Consider the following 22834-nt stretch of genomic DNA (forward strand, 5'->3'; position numbering starts at 1 on the left):
CTTCATGCGTTTCACAGCATCATTCATTGTTACAACGATTATGCGTGGTCACTGGCTTTTGACAATGAAATACAATTTCTAGGAAGCATTTAATAGGACCGCGTTTGGTATGGAAAATATTACATTATAATCATAGATTTCTTGGTGCAGTAACAAATTGTTCATCTTAGTTCTATTATATTACAAAAATTAATAAACATGGTAATATTTACATTAATACTATATTTATTTCATTCTAGTTTATCGAGTTCGATTCAAGTTTAAAATATCACTCAAATAACTGTCCATATGTTCTTTTTTATTCTGTTTACTATTTTTCTTTCCGCTTGTCTCAGAACCTACTGGTTTTTCTAATGAATATTCTTGGAAGCAATCGTCAAGTAATTTATCGGGTTCGTCTGTTTTATTTTTGGTTTTCTTCTTCGATTGATAACTTAATGCATCTTTATCAAAGTCCAAAGGTACAATTCCAAGGTCGCCGCTGTATCGATTTTTTGCAACTTGTAAATATTTCTTACCCCTTACTGCTGTTAGTCTCTTATCCTACAATTTGAAAACAAAAAATTACTTAATTAATCAAAGAAAGTTTAAGTATCTAAATAATTTTATGGTGATCACTTATGCTGAACATATATTTTTTTGACTTAGAACAAATAACTCAGTCAATGACATTTCATTATATGACAATAATACAATGGGCAGGCGCGGGGTACATAATCTATATGGAAAAACAACGTTTGCCGGGTCACATACTAAACTTACTAGTAATTACATAAAAAGCCCTTGATTTTTTAGGCTTCTGTAGCCAAATTGCAATAAACAAAACCCATATGTATTCGTCATGTCTGCCTGTCTATCCCTCCGTATGTCACAGCCACCTTTTTTCGAAACTATAAGAACTATACTGTTGAAACTTGGTAAGTAGATTTATTCTGTGAACCGCATTAAGATTATTACACAAAAATAGAAAAAAAAACAATAAATTTTGGGGGTTCCCTATACTTAGAACTGAAAATCAAAAAAATTTTTCATCAAACCCATCTATGGATAGGTCTTCAAAAATGATATTGAGGTTTCTAATATCATTTTTTTCTAAACTGAATAATTTGCGCGAGCGACACTTCTAAACTGGTACAATGTCCCCCCCCCTGTAATTTCTAAAATAAGAGAATAATAAAACTAAACAAATATATAATGTACACTACCATGCAAATTTCCACCAAAAATTGTTTTGAACGTGATCTAGTAGGTAAGTAGTTTTTTTTAATACGTCACACGTTATTGCTCGAAACCCCAAGCCCGTGAACGCTGGAGTGCCCCAAGGCTGTGTGCTATCTCCCACGCTGTTTCTTCTGCATATCAATGATATGATGGACACCTCCAACATACATTGCTATGCAGACGACAGCACTGGTGTTGCCCTATACGCGGGCCATGCAGGTCTCTCTCTCGAAATACTCGACCAGTGCCGGGAGAAACTTGTGTCTTCTATCGAGTCCTCTCTCGAGAAGGTCGCGGAATGGGGTTAGTTGAACCTTGTCCAATTTAACCCCCAGAAGATTCAAGTTTGCGCGTTTACCACTAAAAAAACCCTATTTGCCGTATCACCGCTCTTCGACAACACTTCCCTTAAAGCCTCGCCTAGTATCGGAATACTGGGTCTCGAAATCTCGAGCAATTGCCAATTCCGTGGCCATCTGGAGGGCAAAGCCAAATTGGCTTCGAAAAAGCTGGGCGTCATTAATAGAGCACGGCAATACTTCAAGCCGGCCCACATTCTAGCGCTCTACAATGCGCAGGTCCGGCCACACATGGAGTATTGCTGTCATCTCTGGTTTGGCGCACCCCAGTTGATACTGCTCGATCTATTTGACCGCGTGCAACGCAGAGCAGCTCGAATTGTGGGACAGAGTACTCGGTGAACGGCTGGATCACTTGGCGTTGCGTAGAGACGTCGCTTCATTGTGTGTGTTCTGCCGCATTTATCACGGGGAGCGTTCGGAAGAGCTGTTTAACCTGATTCCTGCCGCCGAATTCCACCTTCGTACGACACGCCACAAGTTAGGATATCATCCCCACCATCTGGATGTGTGGCGGTCCTCCACAGTGCGGTTTCCAAGCAGCTTTCTTACACGTACTACAAAGCTGTGGAATGAGCTTCGTTGTGCGGTGTTTCCGGTATGATACGACATGATTAGCTTCAAAACAGCGCGTATACCTTCCTTAAAGGCCGGCAACTCTCCTGTGATTCCCTTAGTGTTGCAAGAGAATGTGGGCGGCGGTGATCACTTAACACCAGGTGACCCGTACGCTCGTTTGTCCTCCTATTTCATAAAAAGAAGCAGGCACATAATTTTATTCTGTAGTATTTATTAAATGCTTACCTGAATAATGAGCACATTATCTGCTTCTTGGGACGCTTTCGCGCTGCCAAATATAGAGCTAGTCGAGAGATCTTCAGTGTCACGCTCCTATAAAAAAAGTGCATTTAAAATTTTTATGTATGACCATTATTATAGTATCATTATTTAATCCTATAAATCACAGGTTCTCAACGTGGGCGATAACGCCCCCTTGTTTGGCGTTTGAGACTTTCTGGGGGGCAGTAGAAGACCCAGAGAAAATTAGGCGGCATTGAGATGGGGCGTGGGTAGATTAAAAAATATAGTCTAAAAGGCAAAAAAATACACAAAAATACTCTAGAAAAAAACATATTCTCAAAGTGGGCGGTGAGCAAAATAAGGTTGAGAAACTATGCTATAAATATAACAATTGGTCAGAGTCAGATAGGAGGAGCCTGCATACCGCTGCCGTATGCGTGAGAGAAAGGGAAGCCAGACAGACTAGCGCCGTAACGCGTTACGTTACGAAGTTATCACTTCAAAAGTATTCAATATGCAAAGGAAATCAAAGAATTAGTTTCAGGTTCATAAATTACTTTTATCGTCATCTATGATTGATTTGATCATTGACATTTGGTTGTACCTACTCATATATTATCATAATAAAAAGTCAAGCATATTATAATGTTTAAGATAGATATTTGCTTATCACTGCAGTGCCGTCATTAAAATACTTACTATTTATACATACCTACCACTGACCTTTTATCAAATAATAATGTCGTTACGTTGAACTATTTGCAGATAAAATTTTATGAATCGGAGATATTAAAAAGCCGGACAAGCGCGTGTTGGACTCGCACATCGAGAGTTCCGTACATATTATTAGGTATCTACCTATAATTATACAAAAGGGAAAAAGGTTTTTTTAATGGATGTTTGACACCCTAGAAAGTTAACGTTCTAGGAGGATAGGGGAATACCAATCTAGAGCAAATCTCGTTTTATTTTTCGTACGACTGATAATATTGATTACCTTCCTCGGATGCATGACAAGCGTGACATGGCAGTGTCTGGCGGTCGCGAAGGTCCTGAAGGCTGCGATGACGGCATCCTGTCGCAGATATCTGTCTCCCTCCTTCTCCTCGCCCAGTCCCAGCATGAACTGCACGTTGTCTACGATCACATGGGCTATGTCGTGCATGTAGCGCGCATGCTCGACCGCCTAAAAATTTACAATAACAATTGTCACACGTATATCGTGAATCTAACTTATTTTTTGGTGGTGTAGGATTTCTGTAATATTTTACGTATTTTTTATAACAATAAGGGATGAGACGAGCAGGACGTTCAGCTGATGGTATTTGATACGCACAATGCAATGCAGTGCCGCTCAGGATTAATAAAAACCCCAAAATTCTGAACGGCACTATAATTGCGTTCGTCTACTTGAGACGCCACTTAAGAATATAAATATCCTCGTATTTTTCATTGAAAAGCGCGTAGGTATACCCCTCACCAAACTTCCGTTCGTTCTGACGTTGCTGCGAATAGTTGCGAAGGAACATAAAAGTCTCGAAGGGGCTAACGCGGATTTTTTTTTATTTATTTATTCTCAGTGGCAAACGATCGGAGACTCACCTAATGGGAAATGGTGAGTGTCCGATCGTATGTACCGTAAAGTATGATCTATGCTGAGTAGTATCGGTTAGGAAAAACCGGCAGCAGCTCTTGATTCCACAAAGTTGCATCCTTATCGAAATTAAAAGAGGTTAAGGGCATCGCAATCAGATCACAGTGAAAAATTGGCGTGGCTTTTTCAACCACGTAATTACTCTGGAAGAACATTGCTGGCATAAAATGATCTATTAATTGAAGATATCATAGATAGGTTCGTGATTGAGGTGGTCAACGAGAGTTGGGTAATGACAGCAGCGATTTTGTAACGACTGCCATTTTGCCTCCACGACACTGTTAGTAAGTAATATTTTATTTTAATAATACAGCCACCAGTTTTTATTTATGTACAATTTATCGATATGACTGTCACAAATTAGGTCACAGAACTAGCAAACTCCTAAACTCGACATTGATTCGCGCGCCAATTGTAATTAATTTACATTTAACAAAAATAGTTACCTCCATGACAACTTTTATGGGCTGTTGCCCGTGAAACGCTAGATAGTAGATTGGAAGCTTCTGGAAATCGTCGGCATAAAAGTGAAATTTCTCCAGATTTTGTTCTAGTGGAACACTTGCAAATTGTTGCAGCATCGTGCGGGCCAAGCGGGAGTTTCTGATCTCGAAGCTTCCCCATAAGGTCTTCACCTATAATTTTATATATGTTTAGTTAGACATCTTAAGATTTATACCAATCTAGAATTAATATTTTGCACCCATTGACGTACAACAACTACTCACAATCACGCGCAAAAATTGTCTGAAGTCAAAACTCTGCGTACGCTTCTATTAGGCAGAGTTTTGACTTCAGACAATTTTTGCGCGAATGAATGAATATATGCAAACGAATAAAATGTATATCGTCACAATAATTACTATGTTATAGTACCGCGATGATAAAAGTTTAAAATCACAGATTTGTCAGAATTACCGTAAACCACAGAATATAAGTTTTATCTATGAATTTTCTTCAATTAGCACGAGTGTTACACATTTAAATAAAACACAATTTAAAGGATTAAAATGCGTGTAATTATTGTAACTTTCTTTTATTATTATTTTAGTTAACCCGACGTTTCAAGACCATTCCAGATACCGTTTTCAGGGGGACTATAGATGAAATGAGCCAAGATAGTATTTGTCATAGGTAGTTGTCATTATGAAGTTTGAATATGAAAGTTACAATAACTACACACGTTTCAATCCTTTAAAAAGTGTTTTATTCAAAAGAGTTGTACGTACATATACAAATTTTATTTATTTAATATTTTAATTTATTAAATTGGTACAAAAAAAATTGTATATTTAATCCCAGGAGTGAGGAATATTACTTAAAATAACAAACTGTAAAAAGTTATAGTACTTACACTAGTTTCGCATAGTAAAGAAATACATTAAATGTTAAAAAAATATTCATTTTAAGCCGTACTCAGTGCGCAGCTACGGCCGCACTCATAATACATTGATAAAGGAAAAGTGAAAATGGCAGCAGGCGCCATTTTTGCGCTTCTTGTCTCTTTACTTGTGGTTGTAAGGTCGAGGACCAATCGAATACAATTCAGTCATTCATTAATTCCTTTGTGATAGATCTATAATAACATAGATGATTATCAGTTATGTTAGTAGGTACCTAAAACCAATCACAACTAGGTACCAAAATATGATATAAAGACAATATATTTTTTTAAATAAATAAGAAATATTTTTCAAACATTCCGAATTGTCGATGGCTAGGCTAGTTTAGCAAAATTGGTGGCCCCGAAGAACTAGGTCTACTGATGGATGCCACTGAACCCGATGCAGTTCACACATCTAAACACACATTTAGTGAAATTATAGTGAAAAATTTATTAACCCCTTGTTGTGCGAGGTCCAAAGACATCTCCGCACAGAGTGTGGTTTTACCACAGCCAGTGGGTCCCGTGAGGACCGTCAGCTCGCCCCGTCTGTGCCCTCCCAACAAACGTGTCAGCGCTGGAAACCTCTGCCACTTCACACCACGCACCTATAAAAACATTAAAGCAAATTAAACAGTGTGCTGCCAATGATGACTTACGGTACGCGAATGTGGTCGCTAACTATGGGCCTGATGAGAAAGCTCATGGCCACTAGTAGGGCAATTAAATGAGAACCAAAGTTACCGACATATTACAATTGATTGCGAAACTCAAATGGCAGAGGGCAGGGCACATAGTTCGACAGACAGATGGCCGGTGGGCAGAAAAGTCCTAGAATGGCGACCCGGAAGACGCAGTGTTGGCAGGTACCCCACAAGATGGACCGACGATTCGGTCAAGATTCGTCAAGAGAATAATCTGGATGAGGGCAGCGCAGGACCGATCATCGTGTAGATCTTTGGGGGAGGCATTTGTGCAGCAGTGGACGTCTTCCGGCTGATATAACTATAAAGTTAAACATGATATATACAAACATATTTAAAGCATGGTTAAGTAGATATCACGCGCAGCCACCATATAGTAGCCAACGGATGAACTTGTCGGCTATATTTAGTGGATGTGAGCGCTAATTATAATATAATACGGTATTTAAAAAAAAGTATAATACCTTCACAATAAAAGTAGAGATCAATTCTTTCATTCGGTTATAATGCGAAAACTATATGGTTATTACTTCTCCGGATCCAATATTGTTTTGACTTAGAAATACCTATATATTCGCAATACAGATCATTCGGTAAATGAAATTTCATTACAGATGACAATTTATACTATGAGCGGACGCGGGGTACTTAATTGACATGACAAAACAACGTTTGCCGGATAAGCACTTGGTCAGCAATTATATTTGCGGGATTCCCTGCGTGAACATAGGTTACTACGAGCATTTTAAATACAGATAGTAGGTATTAGAAATAATTTCACATGACTCCAAAGTGAAAATATTTCCATACAATTTGTATCCCGAACATACATGATCGTGGCATACTGGCCGTCTTTCCTCTGTAAATGTCAAATATACCAACATAGGAAAAGTTCGTACGTTACAATAAATATATTACCTATTCTATACCTTATCAAGATTTGTCAGTTCAGCGTACACGTCATCTCTTAGTGCAGCGAATGTTGTTATAGAGCGATGGGAAGCAGGTTTTGCTTCTTGTACTAATGACTTCAATGAAACGCGTGCTTCGGCCGCTTCAGTCGCTGTCACTAAACCATCTGTGGGTCTGCAATAAAGGTGTTTTCGTGAACGACGTAATAATTGATACAAAAACAGTGTTAGGTTGTTGTTACATATTAAGTATCATAAAGTACATGTTTGCGATATTTATGACGTGCAAATTTTTTCAAAGTACATTATACATGTAGTTCTACAGTAAGGTAGTTTTGTGGGGTCCCTGGCTGGAAAAAGAGATGTGTTTTCATGTTTACCACAAATTTTTTTTTTAACAAACACACAGTACCTACTCAAATATGTAGGTCATCTCGGGTTCGAATCCCGGTAGGTGCAAGCATTTATATGATGAATATGGATGTTTGTTTCCGAGTAATGGATGTTTAAATGTATTTATGTATGTTTATATGAATTTATGTATGTTTAAGTAAGTATATTGTATTAAATATATCATTGTCTTGTAACCCATAACACAGGCTATATGCTTAACTTGGGGAAAGATAATTTGTGTAAAAAGTGTGTCAATATTTTTATTATTATATATAATCTCAGGGACACACGTTCGAAGCAGGATGGACGACATGCCATCAAACTTTTGCTTTATTATTAGGACTCAACACTTACCTCACAAAGCGACATCTGTCCTCACCAAGTTTCTCTGCAACAGATCTCATATTGTCCCAGTCTCCCCAAAGGCATAGTTTCTGATAACCCTCAAGCACAGGAAGCACAACAGGTGGTAGACTGCAATTACTCAACCATACAATATTACCTACAAATTAACACTGCTTACATCATTACATAAATTGTATGCGGAATTTTATACGCACCACATTGATGTCTGGGTTTCAGCAGAAACCCTATTTGCAAAAAGCATTTTGCCATCTAATGTCACTGAGGAACCTGCTGTATGTCCGATTCAATAGAACTACAGCCTTTAACTTTTGCAACTATCAACTTTTCAAAAGCTTCTAGTAATTCTTGCTTGTAGTAACGAAAACGCTTAGTTTAGACTTTTTTATTTAGAATATCCGTGGTCATCATAGCCAGCCATTTATGAAGCATCACTTTATTAATTTTTTTATGGAAGAGGATGACAAACGAAGGTACGGGTCGCCTGATGTTAATTGTCACGGGCGCTTTGTGGGCCTTTTAGAAAAGTGTACGCGCGTTTTTTGAAGGTACCCATGTCATCGTGGAAATACCGCACAAGGAAGCTCATTCTACTTGCTTGGTTGCATGTGGAAGAAAGTTCCTTGAAAACCGCACTGCGGAGGAATGACATACACCCAGATGTGTGGGGATGATATCCTAATTTGTAGGGTGCGAAAGTGGAATTCAGCGGAAGGAATCAGGTCAAACAGATCTTTGGAACATTTCCCGTGGTAAATGCAGTAGGAGTCACACAATGAAGTGCTGTCTTGATGACACCAAGTGATCTAGTGGTTGGTAACAAGATTATCCCTCGAGGGAGTGGGCAAGGATTCCACTTTTCTCCAAACATGCTGCAGTTCACAGTAATTGCGGTAATTTGACACAAATGATACATTTTAATTGGAACAACAATACACACCGCAAGTGCAGTGTGTGAATCTGTATTGTTGTTCACCAAATCTCTCAATGAGTGTAAAAAAATAGCGCTATGATGAAGCCTTTTGATCAGTATGATAAAACTACTGAGTATTTTTTTCCTGGTGTAGCGGGCTCGATTCCCAGTTCAATCAGGCAATTATTTAAAAATCTATACATGCAGTTTAAATTGTTATTTAAATTAAAATAAAGTCTGGTTAAAATTTAGTATCCTGTAGCACAAAATATTAGGTGGTAAAAATTTTTGTATTTGATAGAGCTTTAGTCCACGATTATAATGCTACCACTCTTATTACAAGGTAATGCACCATTCCAGAGAAAAAAGCATTATAACCTTACCTCAAATAATGAAATTTTTTAAGGGTTGAGAAGGTTCCCCTCCCTCCCTAATTTGAAAATGGGAAGGAAATAAAGGGAATCGCCTACAATTCGCTTCTGGCACTCGCCGGACGCTGCCGCGGCACGCTAAGCTCGGCTTGTGCGTTGTGGTAACTGGTCTGGCATAACCTTACCTAATCAATTTTAATAAATTATAGTTGATAGAGATTTGGTCCACGACCATAGTGCTACAACTCTTATTAGAAGGTAATGCACAGTTTTCAAGAAAATAGCGAAAAAAAATGTTAGCTTCAAAACGGGTAAAACACTTAAATAAAACGCTACATGAGCGCCGGCATGTCTGCGAGAGGCTAAAAGAACACGAAACAGAACAGTCACATTCACGCAACTACAATAGAAGCGGAATAAACAATATAGGAAATAATAACAAAAAATAGTTATTGTTTTTTTAACTGGCCTTACAACTCAACTCTTTTTAGTTCAAAAATGATTATTGATGAAGCCGTCTAGCCTGTCCCAGACTATTATTTAGGTTTCATTTCGCTGGTTTTCATTTACAATTGTCATTTGGCAGTTTTAAGCCTCCTGCTGCCATGACAGCGCTCATATAGCGTTTTATTTACTTGATTTGCCCAGTGTAAGTTAGAATTTTTTTTTCGTATTTTCTTGATAACCATTAACCTTCTAATAAGAATGGTAGAATTATAATCGTGGACTAATGCTGTATCAACTGCAATATCTTTTACATCCTAATTTGTTCTACAGGATACTAAGTTCAACTCTAAACTCTTCATTCAGTAAAATGTTAAATCTACAATATCCTCTCATCATAGACATCATATCACTCATAGACATCAGAGTAAAATCTACTCAAAGTGATTGTCTATTACAACTATGGGTTTATTACCTGGAACTTTACTAGCAGTTAAATGAAGTACATCATGTAGGCTAGGAACTAAAATTGCTTGATCAGTCTTTGCAACTTTTGGGGCCTTGCACCAATACAATCCAGCCGAATGATGTCCGAATATTTCCATCGCTTCCTCATTGCCTGCCTGAATTTTTCTATACCCGACAACATTGTCAAGAGAGTTTTTTAGTGGGAAAAACAATGTTGAATGGTCATGTGATACATGCACATCAGATAACACCCTGCTAACTTCCGAATGGTACTAAAAATAAAGGAAAATTTAAATCTTAAGAAAGCATATTATGTTTAATATGTAAGTATAAGGCACACAGGCAATTTTCTTTACAAATTCAGAAAAACTAAACAAATTTATAAAAGCTGTTAATAATATATGTATGATATTAAATTCCAACTACTGGTTCTTTTTTCTAAATTTTTAAGCGTTAACATTGACTTCTTTTAAAGAGTGTCTTCAAAAACATATATACTGAATATTATGAAACATTTTCAAATCAAATCAAATCATTTAATTGCATAGATTGAGTGGGTACATTGGTGTTACATTATAATCATAGGTGCTAACAATCTGCCGGGTAGGCATGCAAAAATAATATTTTACAATTCTTACTCTAAGTTTACTGTGAAAAACATACAACATAAAAACCAAATTATTCATAAAAGTCTATCCACCATAATATTATAAAAATGTGAAAAATAAAAATTTGCTTACTAAAAATGTTAATTTGAAATATCTGAATTAACTTATTCTAATGACTATACATTCATGTCTGTTAAATATTCTTTAAATGAATAATATTTCTTCGTCATTAAAAATTCCTTAATTTTATTTTTAAAAGAGTTAATATTTAAGTTTTGGTCCGCTAATGATGCTGGTAGTTATTATATAGCTGAGGAGCTATATTAAATATACTATTACCAAAAAGTGCCGTTGTATGCTGCATGAAACATATTTTATTTTTTCTGTGTTTACTATCAGAGTAACTAAATAGTTGATCATTTGTTCTAATGAATAGTAGCACTTCATATATATATAGGCATGGGAAAGTAAGTATTTTAAATTTATCAAAATATGGTTTACAGGAATCAGTAGGGCTTAAATGAAATATAGATCTTATACATTTTTTCTGACATTTCAAGACTCTATCCTTATCTGTGGAATTTCCCCAAAATATGATCCCGTACCGAATATTTGATGTGACATATGCATTAAAAGCTACTAACACTGCGGACTGGTTTACTACTTTAGACAGCATATGCAATGCAAATGAAAATCTATTTAGCTTCATGCACAAATTTTCAATATGGGTTTTCCAATTTAGGCAATCATCAATATGTAGGCCTAAAAATTTTGTTTGTGTTATTTCAGATATTTTTTTACTTAGATAATTAATGTTCAATGCTATCTTATTGCGTCTATTTACAAATGTCATTATGCTAGTTTTGTCAAGATTTATGATTAAATTGTTACATGTCAACCAGTTTATAATATTGCCTATGGTATTATTAATGTCACTTTCAAAAGAATTTAAATTTTCACCTATAAATATCACTGTGCTGTCGACAGCAAATAAAATCATCTCATGGTTGGTTACCGTAGGGAAATCGTTTATATATGTTATGAACAACAATGGACCTAATATACTTCCCTGCGGTACTCCAGTAGTTACGGTTTTTGACTCCGATATATATGGTGTTTCTGTTTTATCATTTTATCATTTTAGGACAGTCATTTTTATGAGTGGGTTGTTTTGCTGAAATTAATATTTCTTAACAACATTAACATTGTTTTACAAAGTTTAGGTACCAACCAAATACCCTAATTGTTTGTTAACATTTTAATTATTGTTAATTTGTAATATCTCATGCAAATGATGACACATCTCATTGAGCATTAAGTTTACTTAAAACAAATGAGTGTTCATGCTAACAGGTCCAAAAAGTTATTATCTGCATACCAAAGAAATTAAATTTATTAAATACTAGCTGACCCTACAAATGTTGTTTTGCCATATAAATTGTATTGATCTTTTCCTTGCTAGTTGATAAGAGATGGTGCAAGTTGTATTCATTAGTAACAATCACACTTCTTTTATATTTTGTATAATTCACACTATAGTTTTATAAATTATAGCCTATTTGTTATTCTGGTGTGTAAGCTATATTATTGTATAGTTTCATCAAAATCTATTCAGTAGATTTTGCGTTAAAGAAGTTCAAACATACAGCCAGACATACAAACTTTCACATTTATAATATTAGTAGGATAATTAAAATAATAAATTTTAGTACATCTAATAATAGGTAAGTAGACTTACAGGTAGCTCGAAAAGCCGGAATAAATTTAAAAGTTCTGATTCATTTAAACTTGTCATAGCTATAGTCTGTTTTGTAAGATTTTGCCATTCTTCTTGAAATTGCTGTGACTCTTGACGCAATGTTTCTATGTAGTCCTTTACTGATGCTTCAATTTTAGATTTCTTAATAATTCTTTCCAGGATATTCCAGTCTCCATGAGTATTGCATTTAGGGCATAAAAAATAACCTGCAAGTAAACATTCTTACATGTATAATATGTTCTTAATTTTGAAAAATAAACCTTATGCCCATTTCCGATTAAAGAATATCAAAACAAATTTAAAGGAATGATATGTTCTAAGGTACCTGTAGTTTTATTTATATAAACTTTACTGTTTGATTTATTTTCTTCACTACATAAGTTACACTTTATTGTAATTGATGTGAATCCGTCTTGAACTGCAAAGCCTTTTTGTCGCAATATTTTTTTAATATCAATAACACTTATTTTAGGTATATCACTAAGGCCAACGTTATGTATCTTTCTTACAATAAATTCACAAATTTGGATTGTTTTACGTAGATTATTGACATAACGAAATTTGAACATTTCACTACTTTTATATAATTATATCAGACACGTATAACTAATAACACAATCATTCGATATGTATATATTTTAAAATATTAAAAAAATAAGAATTGTAATGTATTGTTGTTGTAAACATAAACATAACCTAAAAAGTAAAGTTATTCGTTTTTTTTAAATTTATTTGTGCATTGGCGTTTGGCAGTGATGTCTTATCACAACAATACTATGTAGTCTGTGCTACATGCTCTCAACACATTACATTTATTATAAGAAACAGTGCCATATCACAAGAAGTAAAAGCAAGACATTTGCCTAAATTGACTACACGTTAGGTAATAAACATATCATTCTTTTATTAAAATATGTTTAATATATGTTAAAAAAAATTGCTAACTTAATTACCAATATCAATGAAACCTTATAGAAATACAATTCTGCTTGACTTTGGCACTTGGCAGATTGACAGTTTTCTACCTTGCAGTTGCAATTGGTTGTATTCTTGTTTGCACTTTGCCATTGATTGTTTCGTATAGTTTTCATGTAAATACAAATCTTGAGTCCTACATAATGAATATATTTCATAATAATGTACTAAACTATAGCTTTTTCTGAAATTGGTGTAATGTGATTCTTCTTGTGTTGTTAAACCATTCATTAACTTACATGTTAAGTAAGAAGTATTTTGTTTAAATGCTCGTTACGGGGTCTTTCAATCAGCCTTGCATTACTGACGTGTATTAAAATTTATTTAAAGGTAGCGTTTATCCCACCAACACAATGGGGATAATGTACGAGAAACGTCCATTGAAGAGGCCTCGTTTAGGCCCCCCAGATGTTTATCCACAAGAACCAAGGCAAAAAGAAGACGAACTGACATCTGCTAACGTAAAACATGGATTTACCACAACACCACAGTCTAGTGATGAATTTGGCACAGCTAGAAATTTTAATTACTCTACAACAAAGGTATTGTTATTATTACTTTATATATAATATCAGGTAATATAAATAAATTAAATCTTAATATACTAAATAATATTTTGTTTTAGATTGGTCAATTTTTCTCTAGTATTTTATCAAAAAAAGAAGAACTAAACACATTACCTGATTGTGGAAGAAAGAGGCAGCAAGTAAATCCAAAAGATAATTTTTGGCCAGCAACAGCACGGACAAAGCCACAAATTGAAGCATGGTTTAAAGATCTTGCAGGTATGTATGTAGCATTAAAACAAAAGCAAAGTACACTTGCCTTTGTTTTAATGCTACATATTGGATGTTAATCAATCACTGTTTTCTAACATTGTATTTTATTAAATTGGTGATAATCGTTAATTTTGCCATATTATAAGTTTTAAGTCAGCACATCTCTATGTCTGGCTGTTTCTGGAATGTAAAAGTGGTATTTTGTTCACAAATAAATGATAAAACTTAAAATAATAATGAAAGTAAATGATTAAATAGCTGTGTGGTATGATTTTTTTTAGTGAGAACAAGAGTTACTTACAGCCGTTCTTATTGAGTTAATCCATCCCTTTAAAATTTATTGAATGTTTGAGTCAATAGTGTTGAACAGTGCCTCTTATGAAAAATAAATATTTTCATTTTGCTTATATTATTATTAATACCTTAATATACTAACTATAGTGTGTTCTTTTTATGATATTAAAATTTAGGTAGTAAACCCTTGTCAATATTGGCAAAGAAGGCACCCAATTTTAACAAGAAGGAAGAGATATTCATAACTCTAACTGAATATCAAGTGGCAATGCCCAGAGCTGTATGGTTCATTAAGTTGAGTTCTGCATATACTGTTGCTGTTTCTGAAGCAAAGATTAAAAAGAGACAGCTTCCTGATCCAACTACAGGTAACTATATTGATTGTAGTTTTCTTCAATTATTTGTTATCCTTTGTTTACACCACGAAACAAATTAAATACTAGTTTTATACCTAACTTATAGAATACTGGTCAAAACATAATTGTTTGTCCTAAACATGTATTGAAACAGTCTGAAACATACTTTCGTTCACACTGTGTGGCCAATAATAAGCCAAGCCTATATACAAGCATAAAACACATCTGTGTTGACATTTAGGTCTAAGACATTTTTGATCCAGTCTGATAACATTAACAGCATTCACACTAACAAAAAACATACATGTTTTTAACAAGTATTGTTAATTTGTTTGAAAGTAATGTATAAAACTTATTTAAAACAAGTTTTATACTGTATCCATGCATGATTGATAAAGTTGAAAACTTTAACCCCACTGGCCACATTGTTTTTTCACTAGTGGAAAAGAAGAAGAATGAAGTGGTCAAAGATATTTATATAGAATTTATTGGCAATATTTATCTCGGCTTACATTAAGATATTCTTTCAATACTGTTAAAATTGTCTCACAAACTTCAGTAATGCATTGACTACTTTTTGCCTTTGATAGCTGATGCAAATACATTAAAGAAGAATATAAATACACAAATAAAATTTGAAAAACAACAAAATTTTATGAATGATGCGGGACTCATACCCATGACCTCCGGTGTTCCGTGCCGGTGCTCTAACGTAAAGTAGATCCTGTAGAGTGTAGATGAGGCCATAACCTGAGAGTTGAACAAACGATACAACACTCAAACGGTTAGCTCAGTTGGTTAGAGCACGGGCATGGAACGCCGGAGGTCGTGGGTTTGAGTCCCGCATCATTCCTTAAATTATGATGTTTTTCAAATTTTATTAGTGTATTATTCCTAGAAGTGAGGGTTATCAGTTTAAAAACATTACAAATTGTTAAGAATATAAATCTCCAGAAATCTCAAACATACAGCTAATTGCTCTGCTAAAGTCATGACATCTTGATAATGAGTATTCTGCTGAGAAGTATTAAGTCAAGCTCGAACCACTTGACTGCAATACACAGCTGCTCGAATTGTGAGGGACCTAGTGCTCTGTGTATGACTCGATCACCTGGCGTTTCGTAGTGTGTCTTCTTCTGCATCTATCATGGGGAGTGTTCAGATCAGCTGGTTAATCTTCTATTCTTATATCATTCAATATGGAACAATAGGCCCCTTCTTGCTGTCACCTCCTCAAAAATGATCGCGACCGGGACTTGCGTATTTTCCTTGAAATTGCTTCATTTTGTATGATGTACAAGTATACTGCACTCATGAAGAGAAGTTCCTCGGTACTCTCACTTTCCATTGTCAGTACATATTATAGTAACAGAAATATTCATTAAACTTCTGGACTGACATGTCTTAATTCAACAAGTTTAGCTACAAGGTTATAACAAGTATAAAACATAAGATTATAAACATGTAAACAACTAGTACCTAGTTCACAAACAATTTCATCCAATAAGTTTCATACATATTTTGTCTATAACAAATTTTATATTGTATTTTGAAAAAATACAAAAATATAAAATTTTGAACATTACATTAGTTTCATGTAAATTTCAAGTTTTATGAATTTGAAATTTGCATGAAACTTGTAAAATACATGTTTTATACCTTGGTGTAAACGAGGGGTTATCCTGTGATAAGCCACAGACCTCACAAGAAGCTGCCACCAACATATACAGTGAGCGCGCGAGTTAAATACAGTTGGAGCCTGAGGTAAAGAGCGGGAGCATCTTCCGCACTCCTTGCCCACACCCCTTCGTCACTGCACTATCGCATTCTTGAAATTTGCATTCAACTCGCGCGATATCTGCATATTATTGATTTAAATAAAGTTTAGTGGCTTTTCAGTTTCTTTACATAATCTTGGGTGTGTAGTGTATGATCTGACCTTATTTTGTCTGTATGCATCCACTCACCGCTGTCTTGTATTAAAATTTTATACTATAACTGACACTTAAAACAAAGTTATCATTTTACCATTGGCTCATCCACAATTTCTTTTCAGGCCATTTTCACTTTTGTATATTTTTTTGAGGGTGCAATTAACACTGATATTATACAAGTAATTATTATGTAAATAATTCTTTCAGAATGGACTACAACCTTAATAAAGTTCTTAAAGGATCAGATACCAAAACTAGCAGAGTACTATTCAAGTGGGCTTGGTAATATATCAGACAAGACACCACCATCACAATCAGGTACAATTAGGATTTGAAGCATTCATTTTCAGAGCATTATATTATAGCATGTTGCTAATCCGTAGGATAATTTTTTGACATTGTTTTTCTTCTGAATCTTTTTTTCGTGTCAAAATATAAGCTACGGTTTTGAACTGCGGGTGTTTTACAATAGCTACTAAATTTGTATATATGTTTTTATTTACTATACATGAATGTTATATCTTTTTTTAGTTTGTGAACTGGGTGTGCTTTACAATTTGTGTACACACTCCTCTAGACCACAGTCTGAACAAACAGAGGCGACCTCGACACGTACTAGTCGACCCGGACGACTATATTACGATCGCGAACGCGACACCAACACCATCACCGACACCAAACCAACCACACCGCCCTCGTAGACGTAGGCGCGGTCATGTACATCAAACCGCTGCCACTAGTCACTGACGATTTCCAGCGGCCGCAACCTAATATAATACGATTCACACACTTTGATAGAAGCCCGACGAGATAGTCCTCGTCCTGTAAACGTTTAACACCACTCACACTAACATCACAAATCACACACCTACAATAACACTACACACAAATAGTCACACACTTACATACACTCACACATATTTACATACATATATCACCGCACTCGCCGGCGAGTGCGAAGTCTCTTCAAACCGAGAGTCTACTGGACTAACAGATATATTAGATCGTTAATGATCTTCTCCCCATCCAGCCTAGTGAGGTTCGAGTCTCCTTCCGAGACGCCCCGCGCCTGTGAGCTACATTTTCGGCCCCCAAGGCTTCGCTGTAAAAGCCTTCAGGGCTATCAGCACAGAGGAGGTTTTTAGTCGCTAGGGGGTGTTTACACCCGAGCCCGACATATGGGCCCCGTTTCGGGGTCTTCAATACCTAAATGTATTTTACTCCTCTCGAAAAATAAAAACTAATTGTGTACAGTGTTATTGGTGATTCAACGTATTTTCGTTAGGACGGGATAGGGTGACTATTTGCGATAATTTAAACGCCCATGGCTTATAAAGCCTGTCAACCCAAAAACGGTCAACAGCTTCATACAAAAAAAGTCAAAATTGCAACTTCAACCTAAAAATCCAGATAACCCATAAATGGTGCACAACACATATGAGGGTTAAAATTGTCGCAAATAGTCACCTCCTAACGGGAATACTTCGAATTATTTGTATTTGTTTACTTACTACTTACGGCCCATATTTCATTGCTCATCACAAGTTTGTTTTATAGGTCAGGGGACTCCAGGCCATGGTACCCCTGGTCACCCTCCTGGAAGCTCTACACCAAATAGCTCAACACCATCAAACACCATGCATTCACCAGGAAGTACTAGCTGTGAGTAGGATTCATCATTTTGCTTGTTGCTTATCAAGTTATCAAAGTCCATGCATTTTATAGATTAGTCTTGTTAATAACTGATTTGAATATAATATGGAAATAATACAAATTTTAAAATAATATCCTGTAATACTATAAATATACAACATTACATAGAATAGATTACAACAACATTTATTATAAAACTCAATCCAATGACGTATGTAGTGTGTCTTATCATCAGAACATCAACTCTCTAAGACTTAAAGTTGAATTGTCTGCTGTTTCAATTATACTGGTACAAGTGTAGGGCTATTTTTCTGCAGAAATTAGTATGAGGCAGTACTGGCCAAGACAAGCACTGCTTACAGTTAGTTCCTTAACCATTCTCGCTATCTAGATGTGTAGCATTCTTCCACAGAGCGGATTTCAAGTAGTTTTTCTACCATATACTACCAAACTTTGGAATTGACTTCCTTGTTCGGGGTGATGCGATATTGGAACCTTCAAGAAAACGCGTACACCTATCTTGAAGGTTGCCAAGGCTACTGTGGTTTCTTTGGTGTTGTAAGATAGTGGGCGGTGGCCTTATGAGAAAGCTCATGGTCACTTAGAGGACAATAGAGATGGCTATGCTGGGAGATTCAATTATTTTTTCATGTTGTAGTTTCATTTGATTGACAAACTGAAGTGGCAGATCGCTTGAAGAACAAATGGCTATTAGGGTCGAAAAGTTCGAATAGCGACCACTTTCTAGAAAACGGAGTGTACCAACACTAAAAACGTGGGTAAAACGACTGATGATCTGGTTAAGATCGCCGGAATAGGTTGGACCAGGGCAGCGCAGGACCGATCGTCATGGAGATCTTTAGGGGAGGCCTTTATCCAGCATAAAAAAAGCATTTATTTTCTCAAATTTGATTCCTTTAGTATTCTTGATGACAGTTCAAACACTACCACCGCTTCGGAAACAAATGGCGCTCTGAGAGAGAAGAAACTGCGCAAGAAACTCTCCCAGCATTCGTTTTTTGCGCTCTTTTTAATAAAATATACAATATTGTACTGTCATTGTTATTACTATAAAATTATCATAATATAGTCCTAGGCTGTCCGATCACTTAGATAGTGTGGAGTAGTAGGATTTATGAGAGAGCCATTTTTTAATAAAACGTTTTTCGGTTGAAGTGATGATGAGATGGTGGACGGCGGTGATCACTTACCGTTAGGTGGCCCGGTATTCTCTTTTGCCCTTCTCTTCCATAAAAAAAGTTCAACTGCTACTTTCAAAGAAAATGTCGAGATTTGAGGTTCTCTGATAAACTTCGCAATTATTTTGGAAGGTGTTATAGAAAAGTGTTAAAAGAGATTTTGCAATAGCCATTAATTTCTGTAAAATATTTTTCTTGACACAGTAGTAGGCTCATCTACACCAGGACCTGAGTGTACAGACTGGAGACAGGCTCTAAAGCAGTGGAACTATTGCTGTCGACTTGCTAGATATCTACTGGATGAGGGCTTACTTGACAGACAAGATTTTCTCACATGGATCATTGAGCTCCTGGATAAAAGGGCCCCAGATGATGGCCTATTAAGGTAATTTAAATTAAACATTAGGTGATATAAACTATAAGATTCCGATTCCATAGCAGTCTTAAATCAGACCTGCAAAGATATTTTATTACTTTTTTTCTGAGTTTAATATACATTTCCTCTTCTCTTGTTTTTCTAGACAAATGTTTTTAGATTAAATCGTTGAATGTATTGCGCCTCCCATAGTGACGTTAATTATGATATTCTTAATTAACCCTTTGAGGGAAGGGTTTTATGAAATTTATCAGAGGTATTCTTCCTGTAACTGACATCAACAGACTTCACTATCCTCAATTACTGTAAAATTATCAGATATAATGTTCAGAGGTCTTGTTCAGGTTAACAGTCGATGTCACTACCCGACATCGCATCAACTCGCGATTGTGATAACAATAGACAATCGTGGTGTAAGAAACATTTTACCTGCAGAGCCACTTTCTGGAACTACTCCACCACGCTTACTTAGGAACCTTCAAGAGCATGCTACCACTTTAAAGGCCGGCAACGCATTAGGCTTCTGGTATTGCTGATGTCATGATGTGAAAAAAAAAATTTAACACAAAAACAACTGACCTCAAAAACACTAAAACAATAGATATAATATGCACTAAAAAGTATAAAAATAATAATCTAATTCTAGTTATGATTATTGTTATTTTTGGAATCAAGCAAATTTAAGACTTTTATGGTTTTCTCATGGGAAGGACCAGCTTTCAAATAAAAAAATAATTATCAAAATCGGTTCACCCAGTCGAAAGTAATAATTACCTCAAAAGGTAACAAACATAAAAAAAAACATACCAAGGAATTGAGAATCTTTTTTGAAGCCGTTTAAAAAACTTCAATAAAACCAATCCCTGTTTTAAATGTGTCCTCAAAAAATGTACTAACTTCTAATATAAATTTCCAGGTTATTCTTACCCTTGACTCTGCAATATATGTGCGAGTTTGTATGCTGTGAGGGTCTTTCCCGAAGACTAGCAACAACTTGTGCAAAAAAAGCTGCCGCAATTTGCTCAGTGCTTTCTGACTCTACCCTCCGAACACTCAATCAGCCTGCCATATACAAAACCGATAGAAATACTGGTATGTCTTTTTGATATTTTTTATAAAATTGAAAATGTGTAAGACGTCACGCTGAAGAAATATTATATTAATATTGTAAGTTATTTCTTTTTTTTTATGAAAAGAAGTAACTTTGACCATGACATTTACTTGATGGTGAATGATATGCTCTGTATATTACAATACAGTGCAGCTAAGGTTTCTTGAAAAGCCTCAAATTCAGAGCAGCATCACAATTCTGCTTGTCACTTTGAGACATAAGATGTTAAGTCTCATTTGCCCAGTAATTTCACTAGCTATGGCACCCTTCACACCATAAAACAAACAGTGCCTACACACTATTGTTGTCACTGGTAAAACTTTATTTTGTTTCTATATTTATATTTCTACTAAATTTTTCAGCCATGTTTGAAAAGAGACATTTATATCAGCATTAAAAATATGCTTTTAAAAATGATAAAATGATGTGTATTTCTTTATTGATAATAATTACATATAACCTATATAAGACTGATCCTTATTTTTTTAGGAAACCTAGTTTCATGCTAGCACATTTATTTTTTTTCAAACATGAGATTAATAAAACTATTTCCATTTCAGACACAAATTCTGGGTCGATGTCTCCATCAACAGATACAAATGGCGATGTGAAACCAAATATATCTCAAATCAAGCGGTCTGCAACTCCAGCAGATCAAAATCACGGGACACCAAACCCAAATCATTCTATTGGAACTCCAAATCCAATTGGGACACCCAATCCACTAGGCACACCGAACCCATCGCAGCCTTTGGAAGTTAAGGAAGAAAATGAGTCACCCTCAAGGGATAATAAAACAATATTGACAACAGTAATATCAGCAGCTTTAAATCCAATACAAGTTGGTTTCTCCGAAGTGTTGAATTGTCTGTTTCACAGAGATGCTATAATTCAACTGGCCACAATTTTACAGGTGGGTAAGCTTACAATTTGCCATTTAATGAACATTTAAAACTCCGCACTAAAATGGCTATTTTTATATTGATTATAATACATGAATAAGACCTACTTAGGTTTTATGAGGCAAAGAAATCGGTTTGAAATTAAATAACGGCTGCTGCGACATTTTCTCTTATGTTTCGACGTATTATTTCACTTATCTTTATTGTTTGCCAACCAATACCAGTGATAACCACATAGAAATTGGTTAAGCTGTTTCTGAGATAACTTTGCACAAACTTGAAAAATAACTATTATATAATATTTTAAACAATTTGTTATCTTAATGTAGTGATATCCCTCACTTCTGGTATTAATTATGCAAATTAAATTTGTAACCAAAATTAAATTATATGGATGGAAGGTATGACATTAAATTATTTATTGTTTCATATCCCAAAACTTTGTCTATTATAGTTCTATCTTTTATTATGACAATAAGGGTTGAGAAGGACGTTCAGCTAAGGGTAATTGATACGCCCGGCCCATTACGATGCAGTGCCGCTCAGGATTCTTGAAAAACCCAAAAATCCTCAGTGGCACTACAATTACGTTTGTCACCATGTCACATAAGATGTTAAGTTACGGGGCAAATTCTGTCCAGTAATTTGACTAGCTATGGCGCCCTTCAGAACGAAACACATTAATGCTTTATACATTACTGCTTCATTGCAGAAAATGGCGCCGTTGTCGTACCCATAATCTAGCCGGCTGTACGCGAAGGAGAGTCCCAATGGAAAAAGACACGCTTGGGACTGGGACCTCGCTATTTTTTTATGCTCCGGGGAAGCACAGGCCAAACTATACCTGAGAAGAAATTTATTTAAACTTTTATGTATAGAATCTGTATATTTGCATGTGATAA

At 35.5% G+C, this 22834-nt stretch overlaps 2 protein-coding genes across 6 annotated transcripts in view; one reads left to right on the plus strand and one right to left on the minus strand.

Moving 5' to 3' along the window:
• Positions 1 to 75: 75 nt before the first annotated feature.
• On the minus strand, positions 76 to 13036 carry LOC126971104 (mitochondrial DNA helicase). Of its 4 annotated transcripts, XM_050817253.1 has the most exons (10): positions 12679 to 13036; positions 12333 to 12559; positions 9994 to 10258; positions 7782 to 7929; positions 7053 to 7209; positions 5878 to 6027; positions 4482 to 4670; positions 3379 to 3567; positions 2385 to 2471; positions 76 to 543 (listed from the first exon to the last, which is right to left on the minus strand). In XM_050817253.1, exons 1-10 carry the CDS (start codon positions 12920 to 12922, stop codon positions 241 to 243), a joined length of 1959 nt encoding a protein of 652 aa, XP_050673210.1. In that variant the 5' UTR covers positions 12923 to 13036; the 3' UTR covers positions 76 to 240. The 4 variants fall into 4 exon arrangements, with proteins under 4 accessions (XP_050673210.1, XP_050673212.1, XP_050673211.1 ...); XM_050817255.1 differs by lacking the exons at positions 9994 to 10258; positions 12679 to 13036 and having other exon boundaries at positions 7782 to 7942; positions 12333 to 12406; XM_050817254.1 differs by lacking the exons at positions 12333 to 12559; positions 12679 to 13036 and having other exon boundaries at positions 7782 to 7942; positions 9994 to 10132.
• Positions 13037 to 13418: 382 nt separating this feature from the next.
• Positions 13419 to 22834, plus strand: part of LOC126971092 (mediator of RNA polymerase II transcription subunit 12-like) — a 34863-nt gene continuing 25447 nt past the window's right edge. For both annotated transcript variants that reach the window (XM_050817211.1, XM_050817212.1), the window contains exons 1-9: positions 13419 to 13574; positions 13659 to 13870; positions 13954 to 14113; positions 14578 to 14769; positions 16899 to 17009; positions 18249 to 18353; positions 19748 to 19928; positions 20836 to 21011; positions 21591 to 21943. In XM_050817211.1, the coding sequence (XP_050673168.1) occupies positions 13568 to 13574; positions 13659 to 13870; positions 13954 to 14113; positions 14578 to 14769; positions 16899 to 17009; positions 18249 to 18353; positions 19748 to 19928; positions 20836 to 21011; positions 21591 to 21943 (1497 nt within the window). In that variant the 5' untranslated portion in view covers positions 13419 to 13567. The remainder of the gene's footprint in view (positions 13575 to 13658; positions 13871 to 13953; positions 14114 to 14577; positions 14770 to 16898; positions 17010 to 18248; positions 18354 to 19747; positions 19929 to 20835; positions 21012 to 21590; positions 21944 to 22834) is intronic.

This window comes from Leptidea sinapis, chromosome 23 (assembly GCF_905404315.1).
Source record: "Leptidea sinapis chromosome 23, ilLepSina1.1, whole genome shotgun sequence".
Lineage (NCBI taxonomy): Eukaryota > Metazoa > Arthropoda > Insecta > Lepidoptera > Pieridae > Leptidea > Leptidea sinapis.